This window comes from Panthera onca, chromosome B2, assembly GCF_046562875.1.
Source record: "Panthera onca isolate mPanOnc1 chromosome B2, mPanOnc1 haplotype 2, whole genome shotgun sequence".
Lineage (NCBI taxonomy): Eukaryota > Metazoa > Chordata > Mammalia > Carnivora > Felidae > Panthera > Panthera onca.
Window position 1 is genome coordinate 123,958,600 of NC_138343.1, and position 16,283 is coordinate 123,974,882.

Below are 16,283 nucleotides of genomic sequence, written 5' to 3' on the forward strand. Positions count from 1 at the left end.
TCTATTCTTTCCACCTACCATTGGCTTATTTCTAGATTACTGTTCTCCCGGCTGCCAGTTACTCCTTTGCCATTTTTTTCCCCCACTACCACTACAGTTACATTTCTAAAGAGAAACGAATATGCTTCAAATCCCTTCTTCGTTCCTAGTCACGGTGTTCACAACAGGGAAACAATGAGATGCCAAATGAGATTCCTGCTTTCCCTCTTGCCTATTCCAGGGCCTCCAGAGTGAAGGACATTAAGTTACCGAGAGAGCGTGCTCTCTCAGGATCTGAGGCCCTGGCCAATGCTGCTTTCCTTCCACATCCGGCCACCCGGTCTGTTTCCCAAGTTCAGCCTAAGGGTTCTCCATTGCGGAAGCTCTTCCTGTCCACCCTCTTCCACCCCCACCGAAGTTGGATACCTGTTTGGGCCCCTGTGCGTCTCCCCCCCCCCCCTTTTTTTTTTTCAGAGAATAACAATCTAGCTCAAGAGAGGAAGGGAAATCGGGGTGGCGGGGGGGAGGGTGGGAAATAGAAGAGACATTTTTAAAAGCGGGTTCGAATACAAAAATGTGTTTTGAGGCTAACTCTTGGAGGCTGGGGAAGTAAGTGCGCCTCTCCGGGCCTGGCTTCCTCGTGTGTATAATGGGGATATGAACCCCCACCCTCCAGCCCCTCCACGGGATAGTGTTGGTACAAGGTTGGGCAGAGCAACAGTCTATTCCCAGGTAGCGCCCGAGCCTGTCACCGAGAGTGGCCCAAGAGGGCTGCTCACTAAACAGAGAGCGCCGGACAACGGGATGCTAGGGCGCGCCGCCACACCGCGCGGGGGGCTCCGCAAGGCCGGCGGGGCCGCCCCCACGCCGCCCGCCGCGGCGCAGGGCCGGGGTCGCGGGTCGGGGTCGGGGTGACCGCGGCGAGGCCCCTCCCCGCCGGCTGCCCGCCGCCGATCAGACGCTCCCTCGGGCCGCGCCCGGCCAACGCCCGGCCGGCGAGCCAGCTCCGGACATCCGCCTCCACCTTTCCGCGGGGCCTCGGGGCCTGCCCGGGCGGCGGGTCGGGGGCCGCGGCCTCCGGCCTCCAGCCTCCAGCCTCCAGCCCGCCGCCGCCGCGCGCGCCGAGCGCACCTGACCCTGGCGGGCGGGGCGGCGGGCGGGGCGGGGCGGCGGGGCTGACGTGGCCCGCGGCATGGAGCGGGCGTGATTCATCAGCCGCCGCGCCGGGCCGGAGGGGGGCGAGCGCAGCGGCCGCCTAGGCGCCCGGGGCCGGGCAGTGGCGGCGGCGGCGTTCCTGGCCGGGCCTCGCGCGCGCTCCTCTCGCTGTCGGTGGCCGGACCCCTACGAAGGTCAAGATGGAAGAGATCCTGAGGAAGCTGCAGAAGGAAGCGTCCGGGAGCAAGTACAAAGCCATCAAAGAGAGCTGCACCTGGGCCCTGGGTAAGCGCGGGGCGCGGGGCACCTGCCCGGCCGGTCGGCGCCCGCGCCCCTGCTCGCCGCCGCCGGAGGGCCGCGCGGGCTGGGGCTGAGCCGGCCCTGATGCGTGGGGGGGAAGGGGGGGGGTGCTTCCGCGGAGCTTCGGTGATGGATGCATTTCGCGCGATTTGCGAGAGTTGCCTCAGTGATTAGATGTGGGATATGAGAATTTTGGTTCGGGCGTTAGCATCCATCCGCCTCCCCTCTGGTCTCTATCTTCTAGTAAACCTTAACGGGGAACGGCCGTCTTCCCCGCCAGGAGGCCCCCTTTTCCAGATTCCCAGCAAGGTGGATGATGGTCACCCATCTCCGAGTTAGGACCACCAGCCGGTGCGAATCCAGGGGCCCGATTCCAAGCGCCTGTGGGGAAGAGGGAAGTTGAACCAGCAACCCCCGTTTGGAAACACTGGCGAATGTGACCAGCCAGGAATGGCTTATTTGATTTGATTTTCCAGATAGAGGCCGGCTTGTTGAGTATTGGCTTCCATGGTTATTGTACATGAAGAATTACGCACGGGTGGGATTGTGTTACGTCTGCAATTCTGTTGTGGTCTGCCCTTCAGACAGGTGGGATTTTAAATTTGTGAGCTGTGCAAGCATTGAAATAAGTTCCAGGTAGCACATTTGGGTTTCCCATCAGACCCAGGGGGCAGAACTCCACCTCAGAGAAGACCGAAAGACGTTCCAATTAAGCAGGAATTTGGGCAATCAAAATTTTGTTTCTGGTTGGGAATGCAGAGGGATCAGGAGCATGCCTTGAGTGATAGTGATGGGAAGAAGGAAAGGCCGAGGAGAAACCAAGGCAGCCCCGTGGGGCCCTGGCCTTGCCCAAGCCTGCATGTGATTCCTCGGTTGCCATTCAGTTACAAAATAAAATTACATCTCTTTCTCTCTTGACCAGAAAGCAGTCAGTGCTTGTTATGACACCGATGTAGCACAACCTGAAAAGAGATAAGTGCCATTAGTAGGTTTGCCTCTAGATGTAGAATCCGATGATGTTTTAGGCAACTCTGTTAACACTTAGAAGATCCGAATTCACATGTGTTGGGTGTGTGTGTACAAGTAATCATAGCAATATCATTTTTCTTTAACATCTGCCTATCGTATTTTCTACCAGGAACTTTATCACGTAGGCAGAACTTGACCATTGTTTACTGTTACAGAAATATGGACCAAATATAAATGAGCAGTGAGGCTCTTAAAGCCACAGGACTATTTTTGCATTGCCATTGTCATTCAGCAGAGTGATTCAGAGCTAGATTCCCAAATGCCTCTAATGAAGGGTCACAGATGGCTGAGTAACATAATAAAGCAGGGCTTGACTGCGCTTTAAACATGCCATTCCTTGTATTCGTTATTATTTTGCTGTAAGTTAAGCAGATTTAGATAACAGGGAAGAGAAGTGTAATGTAGTATTTTTAATGTTTAAATTTTGATACTCAACATCTTGTTAAGTTATACTGCAGTGTTGCTGAGTTTAAGTCCTTGAACCCACCTGGGAAGTAAGTAGACTATCTGAGTCGAGCCTGGAGTCCAGCCTGACTATAAGAGCGGATGTGAGTCCTTTCCCAGTGACTGTTCTATAGTTACCAAGAGGAGACGACAGTACACGAGATAGTTAAGTAACAGGGCCTGGCATTCGTTTTACAAGTTGAAATGAGTAAATCAGGAAAACATCAAAAGAGGAGGTCATGTGTGTGGGGTTAGGGGTTGAGTGGTGGGAATTGGTGTGAGCTGGTGGGCTTTTAAAGTAGATTTGAGCTGGGCTGCCTGGGTGGCTCAGTCAGTTGAGCGTCTGACTTTCACTCAGGTCGTGATCTCGCAGTTTGTGAGTTCAAGCCCCGCATCAGGCTCTGTGCTGATAGCTCAGAGCCTGGAACCTGTTTCTGATTCTGTGTCTCCTTCTCTCTCTGCCCCTACCCTGCTCATGCTCAGGCTCTCTGTCTCTCAAAAATAAATAAAAATGTTAAAAAACTTTTGATGAAAAAAAGTAGATTTGACTTGAAAAATAGGTAAGCTGTGGATTCCTTCTTTTCTTCACTTATTTAGCAAACATTTATGAAGGCCTCCCCTGTATTGAGCAGTGGGGATATAAGGACGAGTAAAATGCTTCCTCCCTATAAGGAGTGTGTTAGAAGGGCATGTCGGAGGGAGAAGGCAACATGAACAAAGGCTATATGGTTTCCTGTTCTCTTTCCCACTCCAGTCTATGTTCCCCCGGTCCACCAATTTTTTTTCTTTTTTTTTTTTTTTTTTTTACTGTAAACACTTTCCCCTCCTCAACCTCCATAATTTCTGTCTAGATTAAAGGGTAAATTCCTTAGAACATGCTTCAGAATCCAACCCTGGCTGTTCTTTCTTACTGCTCCCCCTACCAAGGGTTCAATAAACTACAAACACTTCCTTGAACACGCTGTGCCCTGCACACTCCTCTGCCTTTACTCATGCTGAGAATTCCATTCCCAGACTCCTAAGGCTCACCTCACAGAGGAAGCATTTCCTGAGCTCTTCAGTTGAATCAGTTTCTCCTCTGTGTTTGGAGCCCTGCCCTCATGACTGTCTTAGAGCACCTGCTACTTTGGATTATAGTTGGCTGTAGCTACTCTTCTAGGGCCAGGATAATTGAGAAATATTGTAGTCAGGAGACCAAAAGCAAATGAAGAACAGAGGAAAACAAAACCCTAATTCAAGTTGATTTAAGCAAAACAATTTATTCACTGTATTAACTCACTATCCCTGGTGAGGCTAGCTGTGGGGGTGAGTTTGGTTCAGGAATTAGACGCTGTTCAAGGACCTTGTTCTGCTCTTTTTGGGGTGACTGACATGCTCTATGTGAGTCTCCATGGCTTTGGGCTTCTGAATGATCACATTTAGACCATATCATGAGAAAGAAACATTAGCACACTTGGACCGTCTGAGGGGAGAGGGATCATCTCCCACTAAAGCCATCATGGGAGAGAAGAGTCATTTCCACACCCAGTCCGTCTCAAGAGAAAGGAGTTATCTCCCACTTGAACCATCATAGGGGAGAGGGGTCACCATGACATTTAGCCTGTCACAGGAGAGAGGAGTCCTCTCCCACTGAAAGCATCTCTATTATAGGAGATAGGCCATCGCCATACCTAAACCATCGCAGGAGAAAGAGGTCATCTCCCACTTGGCCCATCATCCAATTGTCTCAAGAGACTGGGGCTCTTCGAGTCACTCCTCCCAGTTTTCGGTTTCATTTGTTCTCTCTTGATCCTGAGGAGTCACGTGTGCACCCAAACCAGTCCTCTAGCTAAGGAATAGAATGGCCTAACTGGCCTAGGCCTAAGCTACGAGGCTTAATGAAATCTCTGAGTCAGAAAGGGATGGTTTCCTAAAAACAAAGATAGCTTGCTGTTTCAGAAGACAAGGGAGTGGATGCTGGTCAGCCAAAACAACAAAGGTCGACAGTGTAGACAAGTGCTTCTTGAACATAGGGACTGTTGCTGATGTTTCTCTGTGGCTTCTGCCCCTGTAGGAGGAGAAGCAGATGTTCAATAAACAAAGTCCATTGGTCACTCGTTTGGGTCTTAAGTGATATTCATCTTTTTTTTCTATTTATAAACTTATATATACTCATTTTAGAATATTGAAAAATGTTTGTATAGCATAAAGAAAAAAACTAATATCACTTGTAATCTCAACACCCAAAAGAACATTAATCACATTTTGGAGTATTTCCCTTCTGCAAAGGGTTATACTATATATGGTGGACTGTCATTTGTTTTTGTTTTTTAACTTTAGTTTTTTGGTTTTATTTTCTACTTTGTTATGAACACTTATCTGAAAATCAGTTTTCTTTTTTTATTTCTTTTTTTAACGTTTTATTTATTTTTGAGACAGAGAGAGACAGAGCATGAACGGGGGAGGGGCAGAGAGAGAGGGAGACACAGAATCGGAAGCAGGCTCCAGGCTCTGGGCCATCAGCCCAGAGCCCGACGCGGGGCTCGAACTCACGGACCGCGAGATCGCGACCTGAGCTGAAGTCGGCCGCCCAACCGACTGAGCCACCCAGGCGCCCCTCTTTTTTTTATTTCTAACGATTTTTTTTTAAGTAATCTCTACACCCAGTGTGGGGCTTGAACTTACAACCCCAAGATGAAGAGTCACATGCTCTACTGACTGGGTGAACCAGGTGCCCCCGAAAATCAGTTTTCTTAATGGTTGTGTAACTACAGATAAGGAATATAGGTATGTATCTTTCCTCTATTTCGAGTGAACGAGGTTATGTATTTTTCTTGTCAGGGAGACAAGCGTCTGACTAGGGAACAGACAAGAATAAGGGAAGGGGTCAGATTGTAGACCGAGGAGAGAATAGCATTCTCCTTCCAGAACTGGCAATCCCAGAGGCATGTGAGCCGGGAACGGCTGGACGGGATAAGATGTCAGAACATCAGAACTGGAGGGGCCTATGTCTTCATTTTAGAAACTTTTAGTGTTTTACATACGTCCGGGGACTTGTGTAGAATGGATTTGGAAAATGGAGGGGAGGGGAAAGAAAACTAGAGAGAGGCTGGGACGCCGGGTAGGGGAAGAGGAGTCCATTCACTGCCGTCCTTCCCTCCACCTTCCCACCTACTTTTGCTTCCAGCCACAGTTTCTGTTACACGCGCAGCCACACACTTCTTAAAAAGTCTCTGTAGTGATCGTGTCCACATCCCCACTTCCTACTTACCCTTCAGCTCACTGCCATCTGCCTTCCTCCTTCATCATTCCACCAACGGAGGGTGAAGGCTAAGGTATACAGACCTCGGTCCAGCAGGGCGCTCTCAGCCCCACAGCGCATACCCATGGACGCCTGACCCTGGCCTCCAGGACCACCTGCTGCCAATTTTTATCACGCCTGGGCGGCTCGGTCTCCTTTGCCAGCTCCAGCACTTACCCCTGGCCGAAATGTTTGAGTGTCTCAGGAGTTATCCCCGAGCCCTCTTCTCTTACCTCCAACCCCACTGGAGTGGAACGCAGCCAGACCCAGGGCTCCTTGTTAGCAGTTGTAGGGCTGGGCACTGTTGAACATCCTGAGTTGAACAGAAACCCCTCTCTCTGATGAGCGGAACTGCACTGATTTGGTTGTTTAGTGTCAAACCCTCCTCTTGGGGAACGGCATCAAATTGTCCCGAGCACTGGCCCCTGCCCTGCTAACTGGAGGCCGTGCTGGTGCGAGTGGTCTTGGGTATGCTCCCTGCACATGCATCTCAGGGCTTCACTTTCTTGTTATCGTGTCTCATCCTAACGACTGCCCTCAGTTCTTCCCATTCCTCTGTTGGCCTTGTTGGCGACAGCATAACCGACCCTGCTGATCCCATCTTTCTGTTTTGCGGATCCTCTCGCTTACGCCTACTGTTTGTCCCTTTGGCCACAACAGACCCAGATCCCATCATCACGTTTTGGACTGTTCGTACTCCTGAGTCTCAGGGATACATCTCGTGTCCATTTTTCCTTCTGATCTTTTAACAGGTTGGGAGAAAGTTTCCTCCTCCTCCAATGAACACGGTTCACGTTGACAGGGCTCGTCGACCCTAAGCAATGAAGAAAGGAGTCAACGCAGTTTGAGCTGAAAAACTGGGAGCAAATTGGAGCTTGTGATATTGGGATTTCTAATAAGAAATATATATTTGGTCTTTGTCCTGGCTTCTGGCACGGAGCCCCTAAAATCCTTGAATTTCCTAGGTGAAGAGAACCAGAAAGTGGTTTGTGCCATGTTAGTGAAGTGACCTAAGAATGGGGACCAGTTGCCAGGAGAACCTGCCCTGTGTTTAGAGAGTTGGAATTTTTAATCCCACCCCAGACGTCCAGGGAAAGGAGAAGGGCTGGAGATTGAGATTGGTCTCCGAAGGCCAAGGATGTCATCATTCCTGGGTGATGAAGTCTCCATGAAAAGACCAAAAGAACACAGTGTGGAGAGCTCCTGGGTGGGTAAACACACGGAGGTTTGGGGAGAATGGGACCCTCGGAGAGCGTGGAAGCTCCACGCTTCTTCCCCACACCTTGACGTATGCATCTCTGCGTACCACATGTTTTCACTAGGCGGCTCTGTCTCCTTTGCCAGCTCCAGCTGGCCATTCCTGGGTCATGTCCTTTTATAATGAGCCAGGAATGTAGTGAGTGAGATGTTTCTCCGAGTTCTGCGAGCTATCCTAGCAAATTAACTGAACCCAAGGAGGGGGCCATTAGACCCTTCAACCTACAGCCGGTCAGTCAGAAGCGCAGGTGACAACCTGGATTTGGGATTGGTGTCTGAAGGGGGGGCGGGGGGGTGCAGTCCTGGAGGACTGAGCCCTTAACCCGTGATCTGATCTGATACTCTCTCCAGGTAGATAGCGTCAGAATTGAGTTAAATTGTAGGACACTCGGCTGGTGTGAGAGAATTGCTTGTTCATGTGGGGAAGCCTCCCCCCTCCCCCTCCCCCTCCCCCCACATACATCAGAATTGGGTGCAGAATTGTTAGAGCTATTGAAATAGAACAGTTTTTAGGTTGGGGGGGGTGGCGCCTGGGTGGCTCAGGCGGTTGAGCACCCCACTCTGTCTCAGCTCGGGTCATGATCTTGCGGTTTCATGGGTTCGAGCCCCACATCAGGCTGTGCACTGACCGTGTGGAGCCTGCTTGGGGTTCTCTCTCTCCCTCTCTCTGCCCCTCCCCTACTCACGCTGTCTTTGTCTCTCTCAAAATAAATAAATAAGCTTTAAAAAAAAAAAAGAACAGTTTTTAGAAAAAGAATCGTGTTTCATTTTCTCTACAATTGGAGGCAGAAGTAATGTATATAATCCACAACAATGGTAAAGTATTGACCATCCAGCCTAAATTCATGAGATTTAAGAGTGAGCCTCCTTTCAGTATCCCTAGCTATAGGGCGATTTAAAAAAAGTTGAATATATCACGTCATAAGTGTGCGTGAGAATAATGAGATGTCGCATAAAATGCTTTGTCAATTGCAAAGTCTCTCACAAGTATAAATTATTATTTAAGGGTATTGAAACAGTATGTTCAAGGAAATAGCTTTCCTTTCTATATTTACTATTATTTTTTTAAGTTTATTTATTTTGAGCGAGAGAGAGAGAGAGAGAACAAGTTGGGGAAGGGCAGAGAGAGAGAGGGAGAGAGAGAATCCCAAGCAGGCTCCACACTGTCTGTGCAGAGCCCAGTGCGTGGCTGGAACTCAGGAACCGCAAAATCATCACCTGAGCTAAAGTCAGATGCTTAACTGACTGAGCCACCCAAGTGCCCCATTATGTTTTAATTGAAGTTTAGTCGACATACAATACTGTATTGATTTCAGGTGTACAACTTAATGTTTTGACCACTGTATACAAAATGTTCACATTTAAGTGTGGTTACCATGTCATCATGCAAAATTATTAAAATATTATTGGCAATATTCCCGATGCTGTACTTTTCATCCCTGCAACTTACTTAGTTTGTAACTAGAAGTTTGAATCTCTTAATCCCCTTCGCCTATTTCACCCATCCCCCACACCCCTCCCCTCTGGTGATCACTAGTTCTCTGTACATGTTCATGAGTGTATTTTTGGTTTTGGTCTATTTTGTTTTTTGGATTCCACATAGAAGTGAAATCATGTGGTATTTGTATTTGTCTGATTTATTTCACTTAGCATAACGCCCTCTAGGTCCATCAATGTTGTCACAGATGTCACATTCTTTTTTATGGCTGAGTAGTATTCCATTGTATATATTATACCACATCTTCTTTACCCATTCATTCATTGAGGGACACTTAGGTAGCTTTCATATCTTGGCTATTGTAAATACTGCTGCGATAAATGTAGGATGCATATATCTTTCCGAATTAGTGTTTTTGTTTTCTTTGAGTAAAGGAGCCCATAATAGTGGAATTAGTGAATTGAATGGTAGTTCTATGTTTAATTTTTTGGGAAACCTCCACACTGTTTTTCACAGTGTCTGTACCAATTTACATTTCCGCCAACAGTGCACAAGGGTTCTCTTTTGTCACATCCTTGCCAACACTTATTTCTTTCCTTTCGGATTCTAGCCATTCTGACAGGTGTGAGTTAATATCTCACAGTGGTTTTGATTTGAATTTCCCTGATGATGAGTGATGTTGAACATCTTTTCATGTGTCTGTTGGCTATCTGTATGTCTTCTCTGGAAAAATGCCTACTCAGATCCTCTGCCCATTTTTAAATTGGATTATTTGTGTATTTTCTGGTGTGGAGTTGTATGAACTCTTCATATATTTTGGATATTAACTCATGAGATATATGATTTGCAAATATTTTGTCTCATTCAGTAGGTTGCCTTTTGTTTTTGTTGATGGTTTCCTTTGCGAGAGCTTTTTAGTTTGATGTCATCCCAAGAGTTTGTTTTTACTTTTGTGTCCTTTGTCCTTTCTCTGCTTTTTATTACAAGAATACAGCATTTTAGCCAGTTAGCCAATAGGTTAAACTGGCATTCCAGTTCAGGTTAAAAATTTAACTATTCATTTTGTATCTCTATAGGGAAATATATCCTAATTTTAAACTTCTTTAAGGGCGTCTTTGGAGCTATCAAGGGAGAAGGATTTTGAAGTATGGATAACTTGCATGCAGATAATTGAGAACTGACCAATTTATAATTATAGGATTTTCTAGGGGAAAAAAAAAAACTAATCGTGATATTTATTTGCAGATTCCCACTCTATACATATTTATTTTTAACTTTGTAATTTTCCTTCTGCAGAAACCCTGGGTGGTGTGGATACCATTGTCAAGATCCCCCCACACTTGCTGAGGTAAGGAGACCGGAGTTGTATAATATAGTGAAAGTAAAAATCTCCTACTGGGTTTCTCTGAAAGCCCAGATAATCTTACTGGCTTATAGCCTTTTACTTGTGGACCGATGGCTTTTTTACATCCATGAAATGGGATAGATCATGAGGTTAGCATGATGGGGACCTGTTTGTGGTGATTTCTAGGCATCTGTGGAATGAGTGAAGTCAGTAATCTGAAAGAAACAGCTGAGGAAATGAGATGAAAGGATAAAATTGGTCAAGGAGAGAAATGACTAAAACCTCAATAAGAATGTAGCCAGTGGACAAAGTCTTTGACCGTAGATCGGGAAATGGCACCCCCACTGGGGAGAAGCAGCCCTACACCCTGTGGGGTGGATCTGACTCCCACCAGCCCCTTGGCTGAACACCATCTCACAAACTCTGGCCACCTACAACAGCCCTGAGATGGTGAGTCTATTTTCCCCACCTTCCGGACAATTCCCCATCATCCTTCACCAATGAGAGAAATGCCCTCTGTGGGAGATTTGGAAAGAACAAATAAGAAAGTTGCCCATAATTACACCACCTAAAGGTAGCCGCTAAAAACAGTTTAATAGGTTTTCTTAACAGACTTTTTCCTACATATACATATGTTTATAAGTTAATATGAAATTTTAATTATGTTTGTTTCCTGCTTGTTTCTTCAGCCCATATCATATGAAGAACATTTTCTAATGTCAATATATGTTCTTCAAATTAAAATATTGTATATTCTTCCATTATATGGCTGCTCTAACATTTATTTAATAAGTTTCTTTTAAGTTTACTTACTTATTTTGGGAGAGTGAGAGAGAGTGCACAAGTGGGGGGAGGGGCAGAGAGAGAGGGAAAGCAAGAATCCCAAGCAGGCTCTGTGCTGTCAGCGCAGAGCCCGATGTGGGGCGTGAGATCATGACCTGAGCCAAAATCAAAAGTCGGATGCTTAACCAACTGAGCCACCCAGGCACCCTGGTAATTTTCTTAGTAGTAGACCTTTGGATGGTTTCCTGATGTTTTGGGACATTATTAAAAACGTTGAACTTACAGTCTTTTGTTGAGTATAGTCCTAAACTGTCAGGACATAATGACTTATTAGGCGTTTTCCATCTCTGCAAGTAGAATGAACAAGAATTACGATTCTGTGTCTTTTAAAAATTTATTGCTTCTCCTATAGCATCATGCTGCAAGCTGATATATTATAAGGAAATTCATGTGTTTATCAAACCACATGTACTTTTGTGTGCATAAAGCTAAATGGACAGAATGGCTGCCAGCATCACTCTTGTCCAGGGGGGCTGGGGGCGGTGTTCCAGCTGGGGTACCCATGCACATAGGAGATCATGAAGACTCTCCTAGAGATACGAAGGCATAGGTAGTTTAAGGGAGATGATTTCCTGGTCCTCATTATCTATAGGTGCCCTTTCCAAAAACTGGTTTTGCCACATCTCCTTTTCTAGCCTACCTATTATAGTCCCTCTTCTTCCCCTTGAGCAAGGAAAGCATCGCCATTACCCATCCCATTCTGAATCTTACCGCGGTATGTTCTGCGGGGGTGCAGAAATGTCTTCCCCCAACAAAGGACTGTGAAAATACTAGTGTTTGTGTTGGTAAAAGGGATGAATGTAATGACCAGACCACACATCTTTTTGCAGGTTAGTTTTTACTTCTTGGCTTTCAGCAACATTGAAGGAAGACCTCTTCTAGTTATAATAGACAAAAAAGATGTTTTGATGCCAAGTCTCCTTCATTCTTATTTATGTAACTAAGTTTTCTTACTGCTTACATCTGTAAGAGTGAAAAGGTCTAGAAATGATGTTAAATCCCACCTTATTCTAGCAATAAGGGATACTCATCCATAGATATATGAAGTAATTGAAGATAAAAATAAACAAGGCCTACCTATCTGTTTCTTTATGAATGCATTTCCGATAAAGTTATACTTTTTGTGTTAACTACATTAACATTCTTATATATAATCATTAATACTGTTTGTATCAGGTGCATTCATAATGGTACCTCAAGCCAGAAGAAAAGTAAACACTTTTAAGCCTCATGAGCACAGGAGACTTTTAAAAAATCACTTTGTATACATGTTATACACAGAAATATAGTAGGGAGATTAATAAAAAAGCTCTCAAGAATTGAAACATATTGGGGCGCTTAAGTAGCTTGGGTGGTTGAGCATCTGGCTCTTGATTTTGGCTCAGGTCATGATCATAGGGTTCATGGGATCGAGCCCTGCATTGGGCTCTGCTCTGACAGTGCAGAGCCTGCTTGGATTCTCTCTCACTCTCTCTCTCTCTCTCTCTCTCTCTCTCTCTCTGCCCCTGCCCCATTCATGTACGGTGCCTCTCAGAATAAATAACCATTAAAAACATAATTAAAACATATAATATTGAGAGAAAATTAAGTTGGGGAAGCAGAATGGAAATACAAGTTCAAGGAGAAAAGAGAACAATGTAGCATCTTTTACTCTGAAGAGTTCGCTCATAGGAGCGTCTCAGTGGCTCAGTGGGTTAAGCATCTGACTTCAGCTTAGGTCATGATCTCAAGGTTTATGAGTTTGAGCCCCGCATCAGGCTCTATGCTGACAGCTCAGAGCCTGGAGCCTGCTTCGGATTCTACGTCTCCCTCTTTCTCTGCTCCTCCCCAGCTCGTGTTCTGTCTCTCTCATAAATAAACATTAAAAAAAATTTTTTTTAAGTTTGCTCATATACTTTTTTGATGGATGAAGCTGGTTTTCAAATTGGTGTGGTATTTCGATTTCATTAATACATTTAAATAAGTGATATGTTTTAACTAAAAACTGTAATAATTCCAATATGCCAGAATTATAGCCTTTTCAAGTAATTAGAATTATGACGAAGAAATGTAAATGTCAATTTAAAATATGTGCAAACCAGAACTTTACATTTTTCTTAGTGGCTATTGGAGCCAGAAAGGCTCTAAAAGCTATTTCCAAATCCAGAGAGTGGTTGAGCCTGACAGCTGAGCTTTCTGTGGTTCTGGGTCTGAGATAAAAGTTCTACCTATTAGTGTTAGGCCTAAGAACATAACAGTGATACCAGAAGAGGCTCCTGGCCTACTGCTTAAGAATGTTCATCAAAAGACAACTGGTCTTTCCCAACTCTTGGTGTGTGTGTTGGGGTGGGGGGCAGATGAGTTAGAGAAAGTGCAGTGTTAATGGGGACATGGTTGGTCTCCATTCAGCCATGTCATTTAACTTTACTTTCACCCATGGCCTCAAGATTTACCCAGAGCCAGCTTGCCAGCTTGTATAACCTGTAGAAGGGGGTCACCAAACTGGTGGCAGGAATGGTGGACCAGGAACTGTGGATGAATTCTATCTATATCTGTATCTGTATCTGTATCTATATTTATCTATAATGTGTTTTCGTACTTTCACCGTTGTTAGCAGATAATTCGGAGTGTTTATCCTAATGATAAAGAGCTGGTGATGCCATCCGTGTGTGCAAAGGAATGTGTTTGTATTCCAGGCATGCAGTGAGGTCTATCAACCATTTTTGTACAGAGAAGTAAACCATATAAATGAGACAAAGCAGATGTGAGCCTTGCACTCAAAGGTTTTATAGTCAGAGGGAGGAGAATAAAGAAATACCTAGCTGGAAAACACTGTTTTTGTGGTAGCGATTGTAAATCTATGGTAGATTTTACATATATAAGGAGGTTTCAGTCTGACTGTGATTCACAATAGTTGGGAGGTTTTTAAGGCCTCTTTCAGGGTATAGGAATAAGCCATAATTAGGACAAAAAAGAGCCATTGAATCAATATTTGTCTGATTTCCTATTTCCCTTTATCATAAGGGGAAGTGATATAGTGAGATATGCTGTAATGGGCTTTTCTTCTTTTGTTGTGAAATCAGTCTTCCTTTGATTCTTTGATTCCACTGCCAGGAATTTTTAAACCGAGAGTACATACTCTGTCCAGTTATTTAAGAGGGCATCTTTCTATTGTTTGAGTACCTGCTCAAAAAAAAAAAAAAAAAAAAAAAAAAAAATCTAGCGACTGTAAATATTTGTGCATAAGAATTTGGATACGTTGATTATTTGTCTTCAATTATATTTTAAATCTTTTTCTTCAATTATATTTCTATTTAGTATATGGTAAAGAAAGCAGATTCATTAACTATGTCTTGTATTCTCCTGATTTTATATTTCAGATTCAGTTTCCATTTCTGATAATCACTTAGAAGTGTTTATTTGCAGGTATTTCGTTGTTTTGGAAAGGGCAATAGGGAATAATTCAAATCTCAAGGACTTTTGCTGTGCTGTTTTTCTTAAGTTTTCTTTTGCCACTGATGGATTGCTTTTTATGATAAATACATTAACATCGTGATAAATCATTGCTAATATTGCTTCGCTCAATTGCATATATTAGGAATGATAGCTCCGATCAGAAGAAGACTGAAACCTTGAGAGACCTATGGTCGTATTCCTTCTGTTTTACCATTGATTGCTCTGAGGACTTCTTGTACAAACCACAGTAGTCCAAAGTGGACTACTGTCACGTGAATGATTTTAGTCACAGTGCCCTATTCAGTCATTGTAGGGCATTGTCGGGGGGAAGCCCCACCATAAAACATTGTAGGTGAAGTTGAGGAGTGATCAGAGGCATTGCCTGTTTCCCCCTCAAGCTCCTTCATTGAGCCACTGTCCACTCTCCTGGTTTATAAAGTTAGCAGCTATAGCAACAGGGATAGGCATTCATGCAGAGTGCCGGTGAGATTCAACGTCAGGGATGGAGGAAGCTCCAGGGTGACCTTTCCTGAGTTTGTTAGTAGACAGTTACGTGAGAATCATTCTACCTTCTTGCCCTAAGTCTTGATTTTGAACTTGGGAGTGGAACTTTAAGAAGTCCTTATCTTCCGCCATGAGGAGCCTGTACCCTCACTGTCTTTGCTCTTCGTTTGCTGCTTCTTAAACTTCAGGCCTTCCGTGTCTTCACAGGGTCGAAAACCTATGAATTTGTGGGCCATCACAGTGTCCCTATACTCAGGAAGGAGGTCATCAAGTAGCTCAGGCTCTTCCTTTGATTGGGGTTTCCACTTCTAGGTCCTACTTGTCTGATAAGCAGAAGGCAACTTTCGGTGCTTCCTAATTGGGATAGACTTGGTGAACTATCTCTGACCAAGTCAAGTCACCACTAATAGTCATTGACTTCATTGTTGTTAGCCACTGGTTTTTCAACCAAGTGATAAATTAGCCTGGGAAGCTACTGATCAAGAAATATTAGTAGCTAATAACACAAAACGTTTTCTGGTCTCTGACACTTTTCTACTTTATCTTCTCACCCCCTAAACCTCCTTGCTTTTTCCCTGTGGTTTGGGAATCAAGCGATATAACCAAAATAGCCTGGTCATTTACGGACTCTTCAGGGCTACTGTGGTTTTTGTTATGAATATTCAGGTGTGATGTCTGTGTTTTGTGAAGCTGTCACCAGCCTTGCCTGGCGGGGGGCCCCTGGCTTAAGCCTACCTGGAGTTACCACAACTTCCGGAATGTTGAGCTTCTTGCAAGTTGATTCATCAGCCATCCCCCTCTCCATACCCCGCTGTCCTTGCTGTGGCTTGGTCAAGATGATACCTGCTTCTGTCTGATCTTTTTTTTCTCAGAAATATCGAAGAGTTTATATTATATCCAACCCTAATTGTGAAAAAGAAAAGGGTTCTTCTGTGGACCTTTCAGTACCATTGTTATATGCAGTCACTGCCTCTTCCAGATCATTCTTTTTTTTTTTTTTAATGTTTATTTATGTTGAGAGAGAGGGAGAGTGTATGCAGGCATACGTGCACACATGAGTGGGGGAGGGGCAGAGAGAGGCAGGGGGAGAGAGAATCCCAAGCAGGCCCCACACACAGTGTGGAGCCTGACCCACGGCTCGATCTCACAAACCATGAGATCGTGACCTGAGCCAAAATCCGTAGTCGGACGCTTAGCTCACTGAGCCACCCAGGCGCCCACCAGATCATTCTTGACCTGCTGGCATATTCCTAAAAAATGTTCTTCCCTGTCTC

At 45.1% G+C, this 16,283-nt stretch overlaps 1 protein-coding gene across 2 annotated transcripts in view; it reads left to right on the forward strand.

Annotated features, from left to right (window-relative positions):
* The first annotated feature begins 625 nt into the window (after window positions 1-625).
* The window catches only part of ARFGEF3 (ARFGEF family member 3), a 185,259-nt gene continuing 169,601 nt past the window's right edge, over window positions 626-16,283 (forward strand). For both annotated transcript variants that reach the window (XM_060616769.3, XM_060616770.3), the window contains exons 1-2: window positions 626-1,419; window positions 10,179-10,230. In XM_060616769.3, coding sequence (XP_060472752.2) covers window positions 1,335-1,419; window positions 10,179-10,230 — 137 coding nt within the window. In that variant the 5' untranslated portion in view covers window positions 626-1,334. The remainder of the gene's footprint in view (window positions 1,420-10,178; window positions 10,231-16,283) is intronic.